Source organism: Vulpes lagopus, chromosome 4, assembly GCF_018345385.1.
Source record: "Vulpes lagopus strain Blue_001 chromosome 4, ASM1834538v1, whole genome shotgun sequence".
NCBI lineage: Eukaryota > Metazoa > Chordata > Mammalia > Carnivora > Canidae > Vulpes > Vulpes lagopus.
This window is the reverse complement of record NC_054827.1, coordinates 71,242,725-71,266,259: the sequence shown is the minus strand read 5'-3', so window position 1 is coordinate 71,266,259 and position 23,535 is coordinate 71,242,725. Positions and strand designations below refer to the sequence as shown.

The window sequence follows — 23,535 nt, the reverse complement described above, 5'->3', positions numbered from 1 at the left end:
CAATTAAAATTCTTAATTGGTAGTATTAACTATCAGGATAGAGGGTATCCAATTTCCCATAAATCTTAAATTTCATGGAATTTCAAGGATAGTAGTGTATTCTACTCTGTAATGTTTTCATAATGTTTTTGCCACTATGTATACAAGTGAGCATCTGGATAGAGATTTTGCCTCTAAAAGAAACTATAAATTACCATGGTAGGTCTAAATTGGTTCATAGAAGAATAACTTTGCAGTTATTTACCTCTCTAAAAAGATAATTTTCCAACTTCTGGAAGTTTGTTTTTTATAGAGCAAATGTAATGTAAAAGAGTGGATATATACTTTGCCTCTTAAAACTTATATTACAAGACCTAGAGAAGATACTGTGTGTGTGTATAATGACTGCAATTGAAATAATCAACAAATATAATAGGGAAAAGGCCAATCCCTGCAGTTTCATGTTCTACTATTTTACACTGAGTGGCCAAAAGGTTCACGATGAAAGATTTTCTAATAGCAAGCAGACAAAAAAATATGGCTTTCATCCTGACACTTCAAGGAGATTATGGTCCATTTTTTATTGTATTTTGACTTGAATATTGACTTTATTATTTTAATATGCATTCATTTACCTATTTTATTGTGTACATATATAGGAATACTTTAGTACTGCAGGATTTCTCTAGCAAACTAGGCTTATATCGCTGACAGAATGAAATAGTTTTCATATTTTGATATTCTCTTGTTTATTTATTTTCTTTGTTCAATAGCTATGTGTCCAGAGATTGCATTTTTAAAATTTGCAATTTACCAGAATTCTTTACCTTAACCGTCATATGAACTGATAGTTCAAGACAGCAACCTTACATCTTTGTATAGAGGGGGAAAGTACAGCAAATTTTCATCCTTTTAAAAGTAGGAGTAGGTCTTGGATCCTTTATGATGTTACTCAATTTAAACAATGACCCTCTAAAATAAAAGAGGTCTTGATGAACTTCAATAGCATTTACCTAAATAAGCTATTTTTATTAATCCCTTGTAGAAAGTAGCATTTCTCCTAGCATTCTTTTATAAATAAATATTCTATTTCTTCCCAAGCTTACTCTAAGTACTATTAATATTTAAAATAGTATATTAGGGACACCTGGGTGGCTCAGCAGTTGAGCGGCTGCCTTCCGCTCAAGGTGTGACCCCAGAGTCCCTGGATCCAGTCCTGCATCGGGCTTCCTATGGGGAGCCTGCTTCTCCCTCTGTCTGTGTCTCTGTCTCTCTCTCTCTGTCTCTCATGAATAAATAAATAAAACCTTTTAAAAAATAAATAATAAATAAATAAAATAGTGTAATTTATTAGCAGTAATTTTGAATCTCAAACATTATAAGTAAAGGAATTGTCAAATTGTGAATCAATCTGAAACTAGAGAAGAATTTCAACAAAATATACAAATAAACCAAAATAAGAAATACTAGAAAACAGATTTGTATCTTACTTGATAATTGAGATGACTCCCCCCCAAATTGCAAAAGGAAAAATTTAGAAACATCAAAAGTAAGCAAACTATGTATGTATGACCTTAACAACTGGAAAGTTGGATGTATACATTAGCTGAACATTTTGAAAACTGAAGTTCTATCACACTTAAGTGGAAATTCAGAAGATGGTACAAATACATGTTGCATCATCAGAAGACTCTTAACAGTCAATAGACAAAAACTAAATCGATTTTACTGAAAAGTGATTTCTTGTCCCTTTTCTATTGCCATCTTTGGATTATATTGGGTGGTATGAGAAAAAAAAGAAAGATTAAAGAGAGATAAGAAAAAAGGAGTGGAGCATTGAGCAAGATGAAGAATTTTGGAAGAAAAAAATTAGCTACGTCCTTTCACTAATGGAACATCCACGTTCCAATTAGAACAGTTTTTAGCATGTATGAATGGGACTGTGGGCAGGGGTAGGGTGAGGGAAGGTGGGTTACTAATACAAATGAAAGCAACCAAATTAGATAAGCTCAAAGTATCTTTTCACCGCTACTGTCTAAAAAAACCTTTTTCCCTTAATGAAAGTATGCTTAAGAGTTCCCTTTAATGGATAATTTTTTTAAAGTGTGCATTGCTATGAAAGCTAAGCAATTCTGAAATTCTTGGTGACATTGAAGAAGCAAGAGATTTGTTGCTTAAGGATTAAGACTTCATTGTGAAATTTCACCCTTTTTGTCTTGGTTTCAGAAAAGATCCCAAGAAAACACACAGCCCGGGTTGCCCAGAGGAAGAGCTAAGTCTACAGGTTCCAAACTGGATAGGGAATCAAAAATCCTGGAAAGTATCATGAGGCTGAGGAAAAGGTAACTATATTGATTTAATGAATGCATTTACACGATGATTTATAAGTTAGCATCCAGGTTCCACTGCCTAATAAATATTTATGGGAAGGGGTGGAAGAAGGGGATTGTGACTCTTTCTGTGATGTCCAGGGCCAGTTTAGCAGAGAAGCGCTGGAGGACTGGGTCTGCTTTAGGAAATGGATCACTCGGCTTGCTTTGAACTCTTGTTCACCACTACTTTTCGAGTCAGCTTGTCTTTGTGTTGGTAGAAGGAAAAAACAAAAAAACAAAAAAGAAAAACATAAGACTGGTCTTTAGGTTCTAAATCAAAGTTCTGCTCTTCTGATTGCTGGTGTGGCTTTTCAAAGGCAAAGCAAGTGGGGGCATTAAAATTCCTTGTTTCAAAAAAAAAGAAAAAAAAATTCCTTGTTTCTGTTGACCAGGAGCTGAGGGACTTTGGTTTTGGTTTGAGTTTTGGTTTTGCGTTTTTTTTTTTTTATTCTAAGTACGAAGATAAGGATTTTTCAATGTATTTTAGATTTAACTTAAAACATCCCCAATATTTTTTTTTTCCAATTTGATTGGCACTTGGAGAGGACAAAGCAAGGTGAGAAAACACTTTAACAGGGAATCTATAGAGGGTGAGAGGAGGCGTCCCTTGTCACCTAATTTCGGAGCCAGAAGGAACCAGACCACTTAGCACACTCTTTCTTGGTAGTGACCCCTAAGTTCAAAAACATTAAATCGGTTGCCCCAGAGTCCTGCTCGGAAAGTCAGGACAAGCCCCTTCCCACCCCGGATTGGCACTCGGTCCTCTTTACGCTGCCCTATGCTGCCTCTAGCGTTAGATCGGGAGATTACAAGGAGGAGAGGGGGCCGAAGAGAAGAAGAGATGGAGAGAGTCAAAGATACTTCCCAGGAGCCAAAAAAAAAAAAAAAGTGTAATACCTAAGTCAAGATGCCTGGACCTTTCCCTGGACACACACACACACACACACACACACGCACACACCGGGAGCTCCCGCTGAATACCTGTGATGCTCACGTCCAACTCGGAAGCTGAGCCTATAGGGAGAAAGCTAACTGCTCCCCTCCTGCTCGCCACACCGTCTACTCTGATTCAAGTGACTGTCGTTCCTCCAGCGTGTCGCGGGCTTGCTCCTCGTGACACACGTCCTCACCCGGGTCTTAGACGTCTCTTTCAATCCCCCCCGCACCCCCCCCCGCACCCCGCAATTCGCACATCGTTGCGCTGGGCATGGGTCGGCCGTCAGCCTCCACGCTGGCCCCCGAGGCGGACAGGGAGGACCCCGGGATTCCCTATTTCAGCGACAGTGCAGAGCCGGTGCCCGCCGCGAACACCCCCCGGTTGATGCACACCGGGGAGACCCCCAGAGGTCACTTACGGGGGGTTGGGGGCGCCCTTCGTGGCCGCTGGTGCACAGCGGGCGAAAGGCGTGCAAAGGCGCGGGGGCGGGGTGGGCCGCCTCTGTGCAGGTGCCGAGGCGCGGGGCGCGGGGCGCGGGGCGCGGGGCGCGGGGAGCCCCCACCCCCACCCCCGGGGGGGCCGGGACGCGGCCGCTGCGGCGGGAGCGCACAGGGCGGGGTGGCGCTGGCCGCGTGCAGGGCTCTTTGTGCGGGACGCGGGGCGACGAGGTGGGGAGAACCCCGGAACCGAGCGCGATCCGGGGGGCGCCGACAGGGGGCGGCGTCGCGGCTCCGAGACCCGGGCGGGGAGAGCCGGAGGCACCGGGCGGCGGGGGCGCGCTCGGCGGGCGCGGGGCGGGGCGTGGGGCGGCCCGGGGGCCGGGCCCCCGCCGCGGGGAGACGCGCGGCCGCCGCGCTGCGCTCCCCGGGCCCCCGCCGCGGGGCTTGCGGCTTATTTTCCCAGCTGGCAAGCGTCGCGCTGCAGACAAGGGAATGCCTGTGGTGAGCTGTTTATTTTGTCGGAGTTTGCGGTGGGCCGGGGACGTGGGGGCGGGCGGCGGGCGGCGGCGGGCCGGGCTTGCGCAGGTCGCGCTCCACCTGTGTGGCATCCATCCGCCGGCCTGGGGGCGGCGGCGCCCGGGGTGAGCGGCTCCCCCGCGCTCGCGGGGGCCTCCCCGTTGCCGCCCCTTGCAGACCTGGAACCACGTTGACCGTCGGCTCCTGGAAGGGGCTGGCCCGCAGCCCGCCCTCCGCCGCCGGCCCCTCCCCGAGCGCCGCGGGCCCGGCTGGGGCGGGGGACGGCAGGCAGCGCCGCGCACCCCGGGACCCTGCCCCGTTGCTTGGGGATGGGAGAGCTGAGGCCTGGAGCCGAGGGGCGCTCTTGAAACTAGTGGGAACTTGCAGGGCTCCTTCTGCCGTGCAGGCGTGACCGGCCTGCAGAGCTCCCCAAAGTGGGATCCAGATGGGCCGGAGTTTCCCTGACTTGAGGCTGGAGGGTGGAGGGGGGCCCTAAGCGGTTGGCTCCCGGGGGTGTCCGGAGGACCCCACACCCCTCCTACCACCCCCCCCCTCCCGCAGGGCTGATGACAGTCACCACCGCGGCTGCGTTTGCCTGGAAGAAAAGCCTAAATACATTAGCGAGCTGGTAAAGCTTTTAAGGCCTTCTCGGGAGTGAGTGGCTGGCTAATGAGAGGTTAATTTTGTTTGGAAGAGAAGCTGCGCTGGTTTCCTGAGATAAATGGACAGGAAGCGCATTACCTCCGCGCGCTGGCAAGCGGCTCCCAAATGCTTTTTGCACCTGCCGCTCTGAGCGGTGCGATCCGCCGCGGCGCCCGCGGGGATCGGGGGGCGCAGCCGGGGGTGCTCGGGGGATGAGCCCAGCTCCCGCCCCGCGCCCTCTCCCGCCCGGGGCGCCGCGCTCACTGCGGGCTCTGGGGTCTTCTCTCGCACCCAGGTCCTGCGTGCTCCAGAGTTCGGGGGCCCCCTGATCCCGCCCAGCCCCCTCCAGGAGCGGAAGGGTTAAGCATGATGTAAGTACGATCCGCTCGCTGCTCGCTGCGGGGCTGCGGGACTCGGGCGGCTTCGGCCCCCGCTTTGCGCGCACCCTGGGCCGGGGGACAGCGAGCGCGCCCCGAGAGGGGGCTGCACACACCGCAACCGCGGTCTGAGTCCTCGCTCCCCTGCCCTAGGGCGATCTAGGGGGACCGTCGCGTTAGATTCCTGGAAAGGGGAGGTGTGTTCACAGGGAACTAAAGACGGCGCGTATAGGGTCAGCGAAAGAAACCTCTGAGTCTTCTTCAGAAGCCTTTCATGCTGCGGGCGTGTGTTTTGATTCTGTTCATTCGCACGTTCAGACCGTGGGATGCTCTGCCGTGTGTCCCCTGATTGGGATGCTCTGGCCTCACCTTTTCTCCCTGAAAACAAAGATGAAGGGAGGGAGAGTACAAGTGGCAGGAAATAGGGTGATCTTGTGAGTTGGGCAAGCTGTCACTTCACGATTTTTTTTTCCAGATTAAAACGTAAAACTTTTAGAAGTCATTGATTTTATTGGGGTGGGGAGGGGAATCCCCAGATCTTTCGTTATAGAATCTTAAAATCCTCCTCACTTGCAGCATTGGAGCTGGGGGTTGGGGGGGGGGGTGTGGATGCGCTATGAGCGACCATTCGCGACGCTCTTGCTCTCCAGGCCGATTCAGGATCTTGCTAACAGTCCGAATTCACCCTGTGAGTGTGTCGAGTGACCTAAAGTCTTGAAAACAGGAACCACCTTGCGGTTTAATTGTGAAAATTAACATTTTTACTCTAGCTGGCCGAACACTTATGTGGTAATAAAAAATGAATTGTTAGGCTTATAAATCTTGAGCTTGTCAAATTTTACAACAGATGAGCAATAAAGCACCTTCGGGGGGAAAAAAATTGAAGTTTTCCCTCTAAAGAATAGTACCCTGTCGATACCAGAATTTGCAGTGACTCGAGGACGCCCTCTATTGATAAGATAATTTAGAGCACCGCGTATTTTAAGGAACAGGATACGAGGTGGGGGAGAAGTAGTGGCAGGGGGAGAAGTGATGGAAAGTAATGACAGCGAAAAGAGCCCGACTAAGCTGAATTTGATCCTTAACTTTCGGTGATGTGTTTTGAAGTATGGTCGTGGTGGCATGCTTCTTTTATAGGTGTCGAATTAAATCTAGGGTTAGGGAAAAGGAAACACCTTACTCTTTGTTAGAAAAAGAGCCGGAAGAACGGTTTAGATTTGGTGATTTTTGAAAAGATGTCTACCAGGATTTCACTGACTTTAGTTCATCGATTCATGTAGTCGTTGCAAGAGAGTCAATGTTGGGTGTCCTGCTATTCACCCCCCAGTACTACCTAAAAGTCGTATCAGATAACTCGGCCGGCAAAAAGTCATTTCTCCAGGCAACTCTGAAGCTATTATTAAGCATATTTATGGATATACCCAGGGCCTGGATTATATCTTGGGCAGTGAAAGGTGTGTTTACCACTTGAGTCATCATAGTATGTAATAGGTAAGTAAAGAAAAGTTACAGTAAAACTAGATAGGCATCCTTCATTAGGGACCTAGTGGTTTGCACAGTTCATAATGTGTCTAATGAGTGAGGCCGAGTGATCGAAGGTTTGCCCTCGATTATATAACCTCGTCCATTGATTAGCACATTGTAACGTGGACTATCGATGTGTCCGTGGCTGATACGAAATTACAAAGCAGGGATTATGAGCAGTGAAGGGGTGCAGTTGCGAGCTGCAGTTTGGCTGTAAGTGAACTAAAAACGGCAGCCCTGAGCCCCTTGGAGGAATGGCCAGGGCGGCCCAAGCCGCTCCCGGGCCTCTGAAGCCCTTCCTGAGATTAGATACCACTTCACACCTACTGATAACAAATTGGAACCTATCATCGACCTCGCAACGGGCTTTCCTGTGGCTGCACTCGGCAGCCTCCTTGCTGGCACACGATTGGGCTCCCCCCCGCCCCCCTTAGAGAAGTAGAAAGTGACCTGCTAAGAGAACTCGGAAGATTTGTGGGAAAGCCACCGAGCAACCAGAAGTGATGGCCTGATTACTCCACACTGCATTAAAAACTCACCATCCTCATTAATCTAATTACACTGTAACCGAACACGTTGAAGTTCGCCCCCTCTCAGACTCCTCCCCGCCGCTTTCAGGAAGGGAAATGTCAGAGGAACAATAACGCCGGGGCCTCGCACAGCTGCCAGCGAATTCCGCCGGGAGCTGGGGGGCGGGGGGGGCTTCCCGGCCCCTCCGGCCTGCTCGGGACCGCGGGTCACGTCGGGGTCTCCAGCGCGGCGGGGGGCCAGCCCTACCGAGCGCCCGGGGAAGGCTCGGGACGCGGTTCCGCAGACGGGGTTGGCTGCGGAGGGACCTGCCGCTCGGAGCCGGAGCCGGAGCCGGAGCCCGAGCTGGGGCGGGGGGAACCTCAGGCACCCACACACCTTAGGGGGCGGTGGAACCCAATCACATTAATGGAAAGAGAGGTCCAAGACCGGTTCCCTCGTGACGCCGAGGCAGAGTGGCCGTCGCCGGTTTCTGCAGCGCACGGGGACCCGGGAGCTCGCGGCGGGGAGGAGGAGGAGGCTGGGCCCGCGCGCCGAGGACCGCACTCCGCCGGCGGACGCGGAACTCGCAGTACAATGAGCGAGCGGAGGGCGGGAGGAGGTGCGGGGGGCGGGCGCTCCGGGCCCTGCGAGGGGCGGGCCGGGCCCCCGCGGCCCCGCGCTCGCAGCCAATGGGGCGGGGGGGCGGGGCTTGTCCGGGGGCGGGGCCGGCGCGGATTGGCGCGCGTCGGGGTGGGCGGGGCGGCAGTGCGGGGCCGAGATTGATTGACCGCGGGGCGGCCGCACGCAGACCTCGGGGCCGCCCGCGGCTGCTCGCTGGGGCTGGGCGCGCCGCCAGTCGGTCCACGCCCGCCGAGCCCACGCTGGCCGGGACCGGGGCGCCCGCGCTTTCGGGGCCGGGCTCGGCGCGCAGCTCACCGTCTTTGTGTCTTCTCTCCCGCCCTCTCTGCCCCGCCCGCCGCGATGCCGCTGCGCCCCGCCGCCGCCGCCGCCGCCTCCGCCTCCGCCTCGCTCCGCCCGCGGCGCGCTTCCCGCTGCGGCGGTGGCGGCGGCCCGAACCCGACGCGGGCCTGAAGGAGGAAGAAGAGGAAGCGAGGCGCGTCCCCCGGCCCATGCCGCAGCCACGGCCGCGACCCCGCCACGGCGCCCGCGCCGCCGCCCTCGCCGGAGCCCACGAGACCTGCATGGACGGGCATGGGCTGCAGAGCAGCTCCTTCCTGCGCCGCCGCCGCCGCCGCCGCCCCCGCCGCCGGGGCTGAGCAGCGCCGCCGCCCGCAGCCCTGCCCGCCGCCCCGCCCGCCGCCCCCGGCGCTGCTGCCGCTGCTGCTGCTGCTCGGCCTCGGGCTGCTCCACGCAGGTACGCGGCGCGCGCGGGGGGAGCCCGCCCGGGGCCCCGGCTTTGTCCGCAGACGCTCCCGGGCCGCAGGCCCCGCTGGGGGGCGCGGGGGGCGCGGGGGCGGGCGGGGGGCTCGCGGGCTCCCGACGTGCAGCTGAGCGGGGCTCGGAGCCGCCCTGGGGCGCACCCGGGGCGCAGGGGACAGGCCGCCCCTCCCCCGCCCCCCGCCCCTCCCTCCCGCTCCCCGCCTTCCCTCGGCGGGGACCGTTGATCACTCCCCTTCCCCGCAGCCTCTTATCAGCGACGGGGCGGGCGGGGACGGCGGGGGCCCCGGGACCTGCGCTCCGGCCGCCTGGGGATCCCCGCGGAGCAGGTTTCCGCGGCCGCCGCCCCCTTGGAGGGGAGACCGCGGGCCTTGTGCTGCTCCCCCGGCGTTGGGGGGTCGGGGGCCGGGGGAGGGGCTGCAGCCAGGGCGAGGAGGGCGCACCAGAAGTGCAGATTTTCACCGGGATTTGAAAACCTGGGGCTTGCTCTCGGGGTAACGTAAGACACCCTCAAATGCAGCTCTCTTCCCCTCCCTGCAAGAGCTGCTCGCAGCCCCTGGAGAAACTGGTGCCCTGGGGCTGAGCCGCGCGCGTTTGAGGGTCCCGGGAGGGAGGGGTCGCCGGGTGGAGGTCGGCGCAGGGCGGGGGCCCCGCGGGGAAGCCGGAGGGAGTCCTCTGTGCTTAGGGCACTAGGCCTGCAGAGGAGCCTTCCAGCAGGTGATACTTATTTTCTTTGTGAAATAAGTTGCATAGCTCTGCAGTCACTTGTCAGCTGTAGGTCAGCTGGGGGGAGGGGGCGGGGGGGGGGGGAGATGTCTGGGACGCTCCTTCTAAACAAGTACCAGGTCTAGGAGACTGTCTAAAGGATTTCCTTAATGCCAAGTTGAAAGATGAGTTCTCTTTTAGTTTGAGAACTAGAGCATCAGGTAAGTTTTCCTTGGAGACCTCTTTTGTGTGTGCGTGTGTGTGTGTGTGTCCTGCAGTTTATGACCACAGTCTCTGATCTGGAGAGTCCTGAACACTGATCGGTTCTCAGCATAAATCTGGAAAGTCCTGAACACTGATCAGTTCTCAGCGCTGATCTGGAGAGTCCTGTGTGGAGTCCTATTTATTAATTAAGTCCTGCCATCCTTGCTGGAGACCTGGGAGGTCTCTTAAGTAATGGGGGGGGGGGGGGGGGGGAATGTGGCATTTTAGGAAACTTAATTTTACTTTTCCTAACTCTGCATTGTGATGGAACAGCTGCATTTTTAACACCCACTTGGGGAAACATAGGGTGTAATAGTAAGTTTTACAGTGATTAAGGCTTTAAATGAGTGGCTTTAGAGCCTGAGAAAGTAATGTCAACCTGCTTGTGGTCACATGGAAATTTTTAATGACGTGTCAAAAGATACGTTCAGGAGTGTTTTGGGTGAAGAATATGTGTCCCTAATGTCAGGGTGTACGCCTCTTGAAATGGAAATTGAAGCGCTAGAGGAGGACTGTGTGTCCCTCACAGCTGCTTGGAGATTGCTTCCCTTCGTTGCCAGAGGGTTCTAAGGCAAGATTGGAATGTGGTCCTTGAAGGTTTCTTTTCTGGCCAGTAATGAAAAATTTCAGAAGGTGTTTTAATGTTTTGCAAGAGTAAGGTGCCTTATTTCAAGAACTTGTGTGAAACTCCTCTCAGTGTCATCATGTGTCCACACTTAAGTCACCATCAGGTTCTACTTAAGAGTTTCCGTGGTGAGTGGTATCTGTGGACGACCTGTTGGAGTGATTAATTTGGTTACAGGATTAAAAAAAAAAAAAAAAAAAGGGACTCCTTTTGAAAGATTTCTTTAAAGAGTGTAGCCATTGAAACGCAGGGATTGTTTCTCAGAGAAGAGAGCCTAGCAGAGTGCTCTTTGCAGATGGGCTACCATATGTTTTAGGCCCGGATCCATATAATTTGCCTCAGCATCCCATATGGCCCTTCATTGCACATAATTCAGCTTCAGCATATCTTATTTCTTTTATTATAAACTGGCGATTGTGCTGCAAATTCACACGTGCAGTCCTGGCATCAAGGAAATGTGGTCTTGAATGGTGAGGTCTTTGAATCATTAACGAAAGCGGTAGACCCACAAATCCTTTAGCACTTTCAGTAACTGGAATGAAAACACTATCACACCAGTCGCAGGTCACCTGACTTGAAAAATGGAGACATCTGTAACTGCAGATTCTGTTTCCTGCCCTGGGAAATGAAAAAAGTCCTTTCATACTTTTTCACCCCCTTTAAGCAGACTTCCATAATTCCTGAATGGAGATCCCAGTATGGGAGTTGCTTGCTTGCTCATACTCTTCATGGCTTTGTTGGCTACATCCTTGAGATTGTTTCTGCTCTGCACTGTCTTGGCATTTTGACAGGAAGCTTACTTTACCGCCTGTTAACAGGGAAAGTGTGCGCTGTCATTATAAATTCATGAAGCCTGGATATTTCTGGGTATATGGCACAAATTAGTCATTATATAGGAAGGAGCCTGTGATGAGGGCCGAAACTGCTGACCCAGATGCTCTCTCTGCTTAGCTCTCCTCCTTCCCAACATCTGTTTGAAACCTCATCCCAAACAAAAGAACCCAAGGAGTTCAGTTTGCTGTGACATTTCTCAAAAGAACGGGCACCTGCCTGCTAGGAAAAAGGGTAGGAAAGCGGGGGACAAGGCAGGAGAAGGAAGGTGGGGATCTGCATTCTGCTTCTCTTCTCAACGGTTGCATCTGCATCTATGCTCTCCTTACTTTGGATATTTTATGACTATTTAAAATAATTACAAGTAAATGTATGCTCGAATAGATTTTATAGACCATAAAAAGAACAAATAGGCATTGCAAGTTTAGCGGAAGGTTCTGGTGCTGTCATTTATTCATAGACCAGGAGCTCTTCATTTATGAGTGGTCTTGGCCCAGTTTTCATTACCTTGCTTTCTGCTTGCTGTGACTCTCATTCAAAAAGAAAAAAATAAAAATTGATATGATAGTGAAGTCTTTTTTTTTTTTTTTTTTTGTTATCAACTATTGTGAGAGTCAGAAATTTAGAGGAGATGTGACCCGAGGAAGGAAGGCAGGGATTTGAAAAAAGGCACTACATCTTGGGGCTCATTCTTGCTATTTATGATCCAGCCATGACAAGGCCTTTAATATCCCTTTGTCTTGATGTTCCCATCTGTAAAATGGCTTTAATGCCTTTTGGGCTGTTGATTGGTTTAGGGGTTTGGGGTTTTTTTTTATTTGTTTGTTTTGAGTCAGAACAGTTGAAAATGACTTGATCTACTTTGGAGAGAGGAAATCTGTAAATATAGGAGCTGCTTTTGTCAACTCTAGTATGAGCCAGTGTAAAATAGGCCAAACACATGAACGTGTTTTGGTGTTTTTTTTTTTTTTTAAATTGTGATTTAGTGATAGCTATAGGTCTATAGCCCAAAACATTAAAATATTTTTAATATTTTAATTTTTTACTCGAGTTAAAGTAAATCAATACACCATCTAGACTACATTTTTCCCTTGTTGGTCTTTGAAATTTAAAAATACTGGGGGAGGTGTCTAGAGAGTTGTCATCCCCCAGTCTTTTCTGAACTCACTCCAGAAACAGAGATTACCGGCTATTCCATTCAGGTTTAAAAGCACTTTAGTACTGAAAAGATTAAAGTATCTTTCTAAAATGATACTAGGGTTAGTTTTAAGTCTTCATCAGTGAAGTCAAAAATCTTGATAGTATCTTGAAGTTTATGTCCATATCTTAAAATAATTACCTATTTAATAACACTATGATTCCCCCCCCCCCCACCTAGAATAAGAATTGTAAAATATTTTATGCCTGGCGAAGATCACAAAAACAACCTCCTCATTTCTCAGCTGAGGAACCTAAGACTTGAAAGTATTGAAATTTCCTCCAGTTTAGGGACCTTAAAAAGAATGTTTAAGTAACACAAAGTACGTGTTCGTTTTTCTAAACTTGAAGTGGATGATTAGAAAAGTATTTTCCTTTTCAGTATTTCTACTGTTCCCACTTTATGGACCAGAATATAAAACTGGTGCACACAATTGACCTACTATTGGCAATTCTTGCATCTTTTTATGCTTTGAGAGGACTTTAATTTTTTTAAGATTTTATTTATTCATTTATTTGAGAGTGTGTGCACACACTTGCTCTCTCGCTCTATTTCTCTTTCTCAGATAAACGAAGCTGGAAGCAGGGGGAGGAGGAGCAGAGGGAGGAGGGACCAGCAGACTGTACACCAAGCCCAACGTGGGGCTCCATCTCATGATGATGAAATCATGACCTGAGCGGAAACCAAGGGTTGAGCTCTCAACCAACTTGAGCCACTCGAGCACTCCTTAATTTTTTTATATGAGAAACTAATGGCAAAACATCACTTGAAAATTGACTTTTAGGGCAGTAATAGTTGGTCTTTTATTCATTTTAGCTTTGCTTAAATCATTAGGTGTGCCTGAACTGTCGACCTAAGAAAAACGTCATGTATATGGACTCTCGGAATTCTGTGTGTTGTGGTTCCCTGGTTCTGTTTCTGATACAACATAGTTGGTGGAATCACGTGTCTGTGCAGCATGATTTCAATGTGGTGTCCGTTTTGAGTCCGTGTCTCTTTCCTGATGAGCTGCTCGGGATCTGGGATCCCGTAGTGATCGATGTTAAGGGAGCAGTAAATACACAGTTGATCAGATGAGTCAGGTTATTTGTTTTAAGAGACCAGTCCCCTTTTGTAGCATCCAGGAGGTTGGCCGTTTCTACGTACAAGTCATGAATAGACATCCCTCAGGAAATGCAGAATAACTTAGTGCCTGCATTTTGTCTTCACATTCTCCCCCCGTAGCTGTACTAGGAGTGGGTGAAGGTGTTTTAGTCATGCTATGATTTTAGGGGCTCCTACCTGGGGTGCGAAGCTTAATCGTGGTTTTGTGCATAGACCCAGTGCTCTCCAAAGCAAACGACTTGGGCCCTTTTCAAAATCAAAACCGGGTCCACACCTTTGGGTCAGCCCTGGAACAAAGGAATCTTCCTCAAAATCTATCAACAATAGCCAAGTGGGTGAAGGATGCTCCCCGTAGCCCTTCCCTTGTGGTTCTAGCCCAAAAGCCCCGAGCTGGACTTGGGGTCCCTCCCTGTGGCTCCTGACCCATCCTAGGGTCCCGGCCCGCGGCCAGATTTAGGCCACATGGCCTGGTCCTGAGACGCCCGCCCCACGCAGCAGAGGACAACGTGCTCTCCGCACGGAGCTCAGGGAGTGGGGGGGCAGCTCCCAAACATTGGGTCTTCTCTTCTGTCCCCGTAGGTGACTGCCAACAGCCGGCCCAGTGTCGGATCCAGAAGTGTACCACGGACTTCGTGTCGCTGACGTCGCACCTGAACTCCGCCATCGACGGCTTTGACTCGGAGTTCTGCAAGGCCCTGCGAGCCTACGCCGGCTGCACCCAGCGGACCTCGAAAGCCTGCCGCGGCAACCTGGTGTACCATTCGGCCGTGCTGGGCATCAGCGACCTCATGAGCCAGAGGAACTGTTCCAAGGACGGCCCCACATCCTCTACCAACCCTGAAGTGACCCATGACCCTTGTAACTATCACAGCCACGCGGGAGCCAGAGAACACGGGGGAGGGGATCTGAGCCCTCCCAGTTACCTTTTTTGTGGCTTGTTCGGAGATCCTCACCTTAGAACTTTCAAGGACCACTTTCAGACGTGCAAAGTGGAAGGAGCCTGGCCCCTCATAGACAATAATTACCTTTCAGTTCAAGTGACGAACGTGCCTGTGGTCCCTGGATCCAGTGCTACTGCTACAAATAAGGTGAGTATTCTTTTGTCCTCCTTGCTTGTAACTTGCAGATGTGTGATCCTTCAGAACTCCCCCCCCTTTTTTTTTCTTCCAACAGTTTTGGAAGTATGATACAAAAGACCTAGTTTAAAAGGAACTTTTTCTTGTTCTTGGCAAGTGGTTAGCAGGGTGAATAGAGGGTTAAATGAAAATTATTTAGTGAAGAATTTCTCACTGGAATCCTAGGGCCTATGTAAAATGTGGGTCTAGGTTTAAGCAGTCCTATGAAAAATTTTAAAAATTAAAAAAAGACAAGTTTTATGACAAGGCAGGCCTGTTTAATGGGAAAATGTATACTTGTATTTTTCCCCCTGTGATGTCATTTTTGAACGTGATTCTTGTCCTAGAAATCCGTATTCCACTTTATCAGACGGCTGAAGTGGGTGTTCAAAGTAAAGAGAGCTCTGAAACCAGGGGCAGCAGCCCATCAGGAAACCTACAGTATTGGAAATTCAGAAGCGGTAGTAAAATATAAAGGCTATAAGCCAGCTTCCTAGTGGCAAACCCACGACTGTGTGTTAGTTATTGATCGTGTCGTGACTGAGGCATTTTAGAATTGGCTACTGTGGAGCAGAGATGTATAACCCCCATGTAATCTCAGGCTGACAATTTAATTAAGAAGCTGAGGGGAGACCTCACAAAATTAAGCTTTGTTCTCTGCCCCCATCCCTGTTCTCATTTATTTGTATGTATGTCTGTTTTAAAGAAACTAATATCAAATAGAGATCATTGAAACCAACTTGAAGGCACCAGTGTCAGTGCAAGTAGGTGAAGGGCTGGGAACTAGGATCCCGGTTGCCAGGCAGTGCTAATTCAGGCATCAGTAAAATAAGTGTAGAGGTCAGAAAGGGTTTTCTAGAGAAAAAGACTGTCCCAAGTAGCCAGCTCCTTCCCGGTCTCCTCCAGTCACAGAAGTCGCACAGTCTCCTCTTGCTCAATGTCCTTTATTCATCAGTTGGTTGAGACTAAAATGGAATCGACAGGGATCAAGCTTTTCTAATACTTAGAAGTGTTCTTGTGACTCCAGGACAGCCTTCCTTGCCTGCAGACATGTGTGGCATATTTTTAAGTGAATTTAAATTATTTTACTTGGCATTCTAAGGAGGTAATTTTACAGGACCTCCGGAGATATGTGGAGACACCCGGGGGTGTCACAAATCTAAGATTAGAAGTCATGGCTGTGAACAAAGAAGTCTGTTACGTTAGTCCAGACATCTTAGGGGAACTCAAAAATGTTTACGCTTCAACTCCCAATAAAAGCCCAGGCTTGCCTTTCCAAATCCTGCATCTCAAATAAACTTTCCCTCTTCTGGTTTTTATACAAGTATGCAAATAATTTTTTCTATCTGTATATTAAAATATGTGTTGGCTCTGAGTCATGGAAGAAAGTTACACCATTATGAAGTTATAAAACGAACCGTGGCCAAAAATCCATCATTGCTGCAGCGTCATAAGGCATAAAACCTGGGAATGGTCTTTGGGAAAACGTGAGACTGAAAATTCAAGAAGGCAGTTCCAGTGGGTTTGGAGAAGGTCATCATCCATGGTGTAGGTACTTGAGGGCTTGGAGGGCCATCTGCAGTACTTTGGAGATTAGCAGGTGTTTTGTGCATGGGAAAATACTGGTTCTTTGCACAAGCCCTAAATTTAATTTTCCATGACTTCCATCCAGTCACGTGTCACTTATACCTGTTAATCGGCCTTTCAGAATTGTATGCTTTTTATTGATCATGCTGGAGTTATTTGGGAACAACCAGTTACCTTATTGATACCAATATTCTATAAATGGAACATCTGACACTGAGGTACCCTTAGGTCGGTCCATTTCAGTTGCGATCGGGTCGGTCATAGTTTTTAGCCAATGAAGTAGTACAGCTTTGTTTTCCCCCTCAGTTGGTAAGGATGAAAAGTTTCGCTCTTTCCAAAAAGGATGTGGGAGCAAAGCTGTCCTCTGACTTAAATTCCATCAGACGATGAGAATGCTTGGTCTTGAAGTGCACTGTTGGAAAGAAGTTCCCCACATCTGGTGACCATGCTGTTCAGGAGCAGATGACTCTATGGCTTCATGACCTCTGGTAGTTGTGGGTTTTTTCCCTTCTACTTTTCATAACTCTCCAAAGCTACCAAAAGCATCTGGAAGTTACTGCTAAATACCTATCTCAGTGTTGGTGAAATACAACTAAAGGCCTAAAATTTTGCAGCGCCATTTCCTTTTTACCTAGACAGGGCCAAAATAAAACCTTTTAAAAAAAAAATCTAAGCATGAAAAAATGACGGTAATAAAAATAAAAACGCTCTGAGGCAAAAAATACTTTCCCCAAAAGATCTGATTCTTTTTTTTTTTTGAATGTCTACCGCAATACTTCTTTAAAAAAGTCTTTCAGAAGATTTCTTTTTTTTCTTTTTCTTTTTTTTTTTTGTAAGAGCCTCGGCTCTGCTGAGACCTCAAACACATGCACAGACTGGCTGCTCAATACCTTAGCATTGCATACGGCAGAGACCGTATCATCCTTGGGGTCGACCGTGTTTAATGACCCATGTGCTCCGTGTCACTAGATGGAAAGCTGACGGTGCCAAGGTGGAGGCTGGCCAACGGCTACTAAAAGTGTCGTGTGTAGGCCTCCCTCAGCTCACCTCTTTGAGCGCTGAACCAAGTCACTGAAGCCAGGAGTTAGGCTCAGTGAGGTCCCTGAAACAATTGCTCAGTCCTGGGAACCTGGTTTCTGGAGCAAGCCACCTTCAAGGTCATCTCTGTGATCTAACTGCCCTGAGTACCTCACCCTCATCACAAAAAGATGAAACATTGGGGGGTGGGCATCTGAACAGAATGAAAGTCAAGTCCTCTGTGTTCAAGGGGGACCATTTGATCACTAGCCTTTTCCTTTGGCCACAGAGGAAGCAGTGTGAGGTTGTGGCAGCTCTAGACCTACAGGGCTCAACAGTGTGGCCTCAGCCCACCCGCCCCCCGGGCCTTCTTTCTGTCCCCCTTCCCTGAGAAACATAGTGTGGCTTTGCCCTGGGTCCCGGTGTGCACGGCTGTGCTTCCCCATGGGACCCTTGATGGTAGGCCCTCCACCAGCCTGTTTGGCTCCCCCTCCTCTGAGAAGCCTCGTGGGGCCGCTCCCTCACCCAGTCTGTGTGTTCCTGAAGGGGAGGCCGGGGCTAGCTTTTTATCTCCACACCAGGGCCTGCAGGGGTTTCTTGCACACCTGAGGCCTCGGCCAGCCGGGATGCACACCAGCCCTGGGCCAGCTTACCCCCCTTTGGCTGTGCGTGGCGGCTTCAGGCCTGCAGGCCCTGCAGAGAGAGAGGAAAGGGACAGGCTGAGAACTGGGAGAGTTGGCTCCATAGGAAAGAAAAGCAGTTTTTGTCTTGTGGGGAGGAGGGAACCGCTTAGGTTCTGCAGAGGACACCGTCCGCAGCTCTACTGGGTCTCAGAACAACAGGCTCAGTCTTCAGTGCAGATGACGGTCTTCCGCACCGTTCCCTTTGCCCCTTCATCCTGTTCACCTCGCTCCATGTACCCCTGTGTTTCTGTTTAAGGGGACTCAGTAGGGATTTGTATGTACCGCGATTACAGAAGGTGATTTTGGAGTAAATTTTCTGAAAAGATTCTGTACTTCACAGAAGAATTACTAGTAGCCTGCATAAAAATTGCCAGTCTCTCGGATACATTTAAAATTATACCTTTTCCAGAAAATTTCGAGACTGCATTTACTGTACACCTAAACAATGGGGATACTTTTTAAAATTATATTTTTTTAATTATATTTTCGAAAGTATTTTGGATACCTTTGGCTTGTTTTTGTTTGTTTTCCTGTAATCACGTCCTTGCCCGTCACTCCACCTTCATCATCCCGTCCTTCGATCTCGGTAAAACAAAATAATAAGTATGAGGGGAGACTGGGGAATGACGGCAGGTTCTTCTGTAGACGTCATCCCGTCCTGTCATCCCATGGCCCAGGAGCACCAGCGCATGGGATCCACAGCATGGGAAGAGGCTGTGCCCGGCAGTTACCCCATTTCTTAAAGCCCGTGATTATCCCTAATTCCCAAGCTCCAGCTACTTTCTGGGAAATTCCTGAAAACTTGCACTGGTTGATGATACTAGAGGTGTAGGGAGCCTTAGATTGGTTCATTCCTGCTTTCTGTTTCCTTCCAACTGTGTCACCCAGGATGTTCCCTTGTGATAAAACAGTCGCCTGTGGGGTCCTGGAACACCGGTTAGGTCCTCTCCTCCTTTCTCATGTCCCTTCGTATGTAGCCATTGCGGTATGGGCATATAAACCAGTGTTGTGGATCATTCTCTGTTGGTTACAGAAGCAAGGCCTGATACACCTGCATTCCAAAGGCTTTCAACTGTCATTTTAAGCAATCTCCGGATCAAAGTTGGGGAAACCATCCTCTCTCGACCCCAGGCCTGGCGCATTCTCTTTATAGCCAAGTTTTTGTCCCCCATGAAGTTTTTAGTATCTTTACAGAAATAATGTGAGCTACACAGTGGTGATCATTTTTATTTTTATCGACTAAGGAAGATGCCTCATACTCCCAAAGCAGGTTTGTTTTTTGATGCACGGATGGTGTTCATGCCTGCTGCATTGTTATAGAGGGGACACTGGCGTTTTCTTTAAGAATACAGAGCCCTGGGCGCCTGGGCAGCTCGGTCGGATCAGCATCTGCCTTTGGCTCAAGGTCATGATCCCAGGGTCCTGGGATCGAGCCCCGCGTCAGGTTGCCTGCTCAGCAGAAGCCTGCTTCTCCCTCTCCCAGTCCCCCTACTTGTATGCTCTCTCTGTCAAATAAATAAATGAAATCTTTGAGAAAAAAAAAACAGAGATATGTATAAGCCCTTTCTTTCCAGAGATCACAAACTTTCTTGCAAATACATTGAAACTAACTTGTAAATGCTGAAATTGCTCTTTATTTTGTTAGGATTATCTGTTATGCAGGTCATTCTTGCCTTCTCTTTAAAATTGCTCTTTGTCCTGGTCCTCATTTTTGCAAACATAGTCACCCAAAAAAAAAAAAAAAAGACCGACTGAGGCATATTGGGGAACAGATGGGGAAGAAGTTTGCAGTTGGAGTTTCCTGCTCAGTGTAATCATTTCTATGATAAAAATGTGTGATTAACTTGGTGCTATGTTGGAACCACAGAGCGTCACAGGGCCTCCGGCGAGGGGGGGGTGCGGGCAGTGAGGGAGATGCTCAGTCTCTGTCTCAGTCTTGACACATAACAAACCTGTAGCACTTGGTGGAGCATTGTGGGGTTTGTGTGTAAAACCAGCCCTTCACAGTTTCTTTCTAGAACATCAGTGGCCCACATCCATATGCTGGTTCTAGGTGTTCCTACTTAGCGAGTTGTCACAGGCGTCAAGAAGGGCCGGAGAGATGGGCTGATGTACCCAGGGCATACCCTTCCCCCTGGTCGCTCTCACAGGTCCCTATTTGTATTCCTGGGATTTTGCACAGTCTCCTTTCCACCTGCCGTGGTCATGGTGGCCCCTCACTGACACCTGGGTTTCCTGATCCTCCACGCACCCTATCAGGGTCTAGAACTCTAGCAGCCACTTTTGAAAGATTGTTGGCCTTTAATACCAAAAGATTGTTGGCCTTTAATACTGTGACTGTCACAGTCACCAATTCTCAAATTCATTTTTCGGGATCCTAGCTCACTTTTAAATGCCACAGAAGCACATAGTCGATAACTTTCTCCTCCCTGAATTTATTTACCGTAGAAACAATATCGAAGCAGTAAGAAATAGTTCTTAGAAGTCAGCTTTCGTTCCAGGTGGTGGTGGTCTTACTTTGTGCATTGCCTGCATAGCTCCTCCTTGTACTGGATGTAAGGCTTTAGGCCCAGGAGCGACTCCACTTTATTTCATACAGGTTCAGCCAGAGTTCTGGAAGTAAAAGATTTCCGTGTATATTGGTGGGGGGTGGGGGGTTGGCAGAAAAAGGAGGAGAAATTATGAGCTGTGTGGTATCATTTGGTAAGATGAATGAGCCTACCTCGGTTATTCTTTATTTTATACTTTTTTGTTTTGTTTTGTTTTTATTTGAGTGAGTGAGAGAGCTCATGAGCATGGGGGTGGGGGAGGGAGGTGGCAGGAGAAGCAGACTCCTCACCGAGCAGGGAGCCCAACATGGGACTCAAACCAGGACCCCAGGATCAGGAGCTGAGCCAAAGGCACACACAGACCCGAGGGAGCCACCCAGACACCCCTAAGCCGTGCTTTCGGTACAAGCTACAGCATCATATTGTCCATGTGCGTTCAAATACTCTGGGTCGTGAGTCTTTTACCATCTTAATTCTCTAGGATGAAGAGAACTTAAAGATGTTAGTAGAAACCATCTACAATTGTGTAAAGTTTCTATCTGCGAATCTAGTAAGTCCTGCATTTTGCATTGTCCTTCACTGTGCCCCTCCTTCCATCCCAGCTGTGGTTTCAGAGGAGGAGGAGGAGGAGGAGGAGACTTTTAAAATATCCTCCATTTGTAAATGAAAATAACCCAGCTCCTGCCCCAGCCAGGCCAGGCAGGATTCCACGGCCGGGCCTGGGCTGCTTCAGCACGGAGCCACACTCCTCCGTAGTTGAAACCAGAGGCCCGGGCCAAGTCTGATAACACAGCTGAGGGTTAGAACCTCTTTTACTGTCCCATTTCCAAACGTCTCTCTCTCTCTCTGCCCTATTAAATTTTCTTTGAATCAACACTTTGAGAGGAAGGGGCGAGAAGGGAACACTGGAGGGTTGGTACCTTTTTGCTGGCTTCAGTGAATGCTAACCAAACACTTTCTGCCTATGTGGAATGTGGCACGTAAGAAGTCACCTGCGGTAGTGAACAATGACAAATCCCGCCTTACCCATTTTGTCCTTGTTTGTTTTGACTGCAGCAGAACTCGCTCTTCCACTGTGTTGAATTTTGTGTTCTCGTGGGTGGGGCCCCGTAAGGACCTTCAGCTGCTCCACTCCCGAGTGATGAGGTGGGGAGTTGACCTGGACGGGCCTGCAGTGAGAGCAGTGCTGTCGCCTGCAGAAAAGAGCTTTCGGTGAACCCGGGTCTGTGGCGAGAGCAGCTCTTTGTGTCCTAGTTAGCTGGTTATGTTAAGAGTGGAAGCCAAAAGATTGTTTGGCTAATTCTGGTGGGGTTCTTTGAGTGTTAGAAGACAGGACGGGACTGTGGGGAGATTGATAGGACCGCATTTGCTCCTGAAAGGTAGGGGGTCAGGGTTTCATCTGTGCACCCGAAGGGGTGTGCGCTAGTGTGCATTTGCTGTCTTCCTCTCGCCCTGCCTCCGGCCCCTGACGACCAAGCATACAGCTTTGTAGCATTTCAGGTCACTGGCTTCTTGAAATATATGGTCATCACCTCTAACACCTCTTTCGTGAATGGGCTTTTCTTTCTTCCCCCCCCCCCCCCCCCACCCAAGAGCCCTGGGAACTTGAAATTGGACCTACCAGTGGTAGAGTGTGAGGGTATTGTAAAGACCTTCAGGCCCTTTTGCTTTTTAAGTCGCCTCTCAAAACTGAAAAATGATCAGAGGCCCTGATTTCCTAATCCCCATTGCTTCGGGCGACAGCTGTGCTGAACCGAAGCCTAGAGCCCTTGCCAGAGGTCCTGCTCTAGGGCCCCTGGAGCCGTGGCCCTGCCCCCTCCTCCCAATGTGAGAAGGGCCATCCCTGAAGGCAAGACCTGCTGGGGCAGATCCCGGCCCCGGAGTCACTGCCTCCAGCCCTGGTTCTCCCCTTTTCAGAGTATTTCTGGTCCGCAGCACAGTGGCAGCTGAAGCCTGTAATACTGTCCACACATGCCTAACGACACATCTAGAAGCAGCGGGAGTTCCTACACTTGCCGTCCTCCTTATAATGCAGGGTGTGAACACAGCAAACCACAGACGCGTTCCGTGCGGAGTCTTCTGAGTGCCTGGGAGCCGAGGACTGGAGGCCTTCTGGCCTGTACAGGAGCTGGCCAGTCTCACGGCCTCCGAGCCTACTTGGAAGAGCTGCCACCTTCCTGAGTGTGAGTGTGCAGAAACTGCTCTTTGGAAGTCGACATTTCGGTGCCTCTTTCATGCATCGTCCCTGGGCCTGCTTCCCTCTCACCGCTGCCCATTCCTTCCAGCCGCCGAGCTTCATGCTTCTCCCTGGACCACCCTAGCAGCCTCGGCTGTGGGTGTCCTTCGCCTCTGCTTTGGTTTCTTCTTTCTCCGTCTGCTGCCAAGAAGCCCTCCCGCAGCCAAGGCAGCCCTTGTTCCTGCATGTATTACCTGCGGCGGCGCTGAAGAATAAATAAGGCTGATCCATTCCATTTCTCTGGAATCCTGGAAGTGCTCCTAGAACAGAGCTCTGTGCAAAGAGTTTTGGAGGGTAGGGAAACCTAATTGGAGACCTCGTTGGAAGGTAGCAGGCCCTTAAGCGCTCTTTCCAGCCCCAAGAGGGAGTCTAGGGTAATATGTTCATGTGCTGCCCTCCCCTTCAACACGAGTGCTAAAATACACTTTGTTGGGGCTCAAGTTAAGCCTTGCTGTAGGGGGATCCTTGGTATATAGGTTAAGTCGTAATTGTAAAATTACATTTCAGTTAGTAACCATATTTATATATATAAATACTGTTTATATTTATCTTCCCTAAATACTTTATTTATATAAATACTGTTGTTTTTTTTAATTCAAGTATACTTCTCATACGTTTTATCAGTTTCAGGTGTGCAACACAGGGATTTGACAATTCCACACGTTATAAAATGCTCACTGTGCTGTTGTCACTAACTATACAGCGTTACTACAGTCTTATTATTTCCCCTTTGTTATACCTTTCCTCTCCGTGAGTTATTTTATGACTGGAAGTTTGTACCTGTTAATCCCCTTTATCTCATTCTCCCATCCTCCCACCACCAGTGTCTCCCCCCTGCCCCCAAAACCACCAGTTTGGTCTCTGTATTCAGAGTTGGGTTGTTTTTTCAGATTCCATGCATAAGTGAAATCATCTGGTATCTCTTT

General features: G+C 49.4%; 1 protein-coding gene and 1 long non-coding RNA gene across 4 annotated transcripts in view; one reads left to right on the top strand and one right to left on the bottom strand.

The window, feature by feature from the left end:
- Positions 1–3,945, bottom strand: part of LOC121489474 — a 60,224-nt gene extending 56,279 nt beyond the window's left edge. The window contains exon 1 of the long non-coding RNA XR_005987345.1: positions 3,333–3,945. This is a non-coding gene — a long non-coding RNA (uncharacterized LOC121489474). The remainder of the gene's footprint in view (positions 1–3,332) is intronic.
- A 154-nt stretch (positions 3,946–4,099) lies between these two features.
- RGMB (repulsive guidance molecule BMP co-receptor b) overlaps positions 4,100–23,535 on the top strand; it is a 28,650-nt gene continuing 9,214 nt past the window's right edge. The window contains exons 1-4 of one of the 3 annotated variants that reach the window (XM_041752538.1): positions 4,100–4,229; positions 5,182–5,257; positions 8,392–8,672; positions 14,002–14,510. In XM_041752538.1, the coding sequence (XP_041608472.1) occupies positions 5,253–5,257; positions 8,392–8,672; positions 14,002–14,510 (795 nt within the window). In that variant the 5' untranslated portion in view covers positions 4,100–4,229; positions 5,182–5,252. Of the gene's footprint in view, positions 4,230–4,349; positions 4,370–4,404; positions 4,873–5,181; positions 5,258–8,391; positions 8,673–14,001; positions 14,511–23,535 lie in introns of those variants that run through there. The other 2 variants (XM_041752540.1, XM_041752539.1) reach the window with 2 other exon arrangements.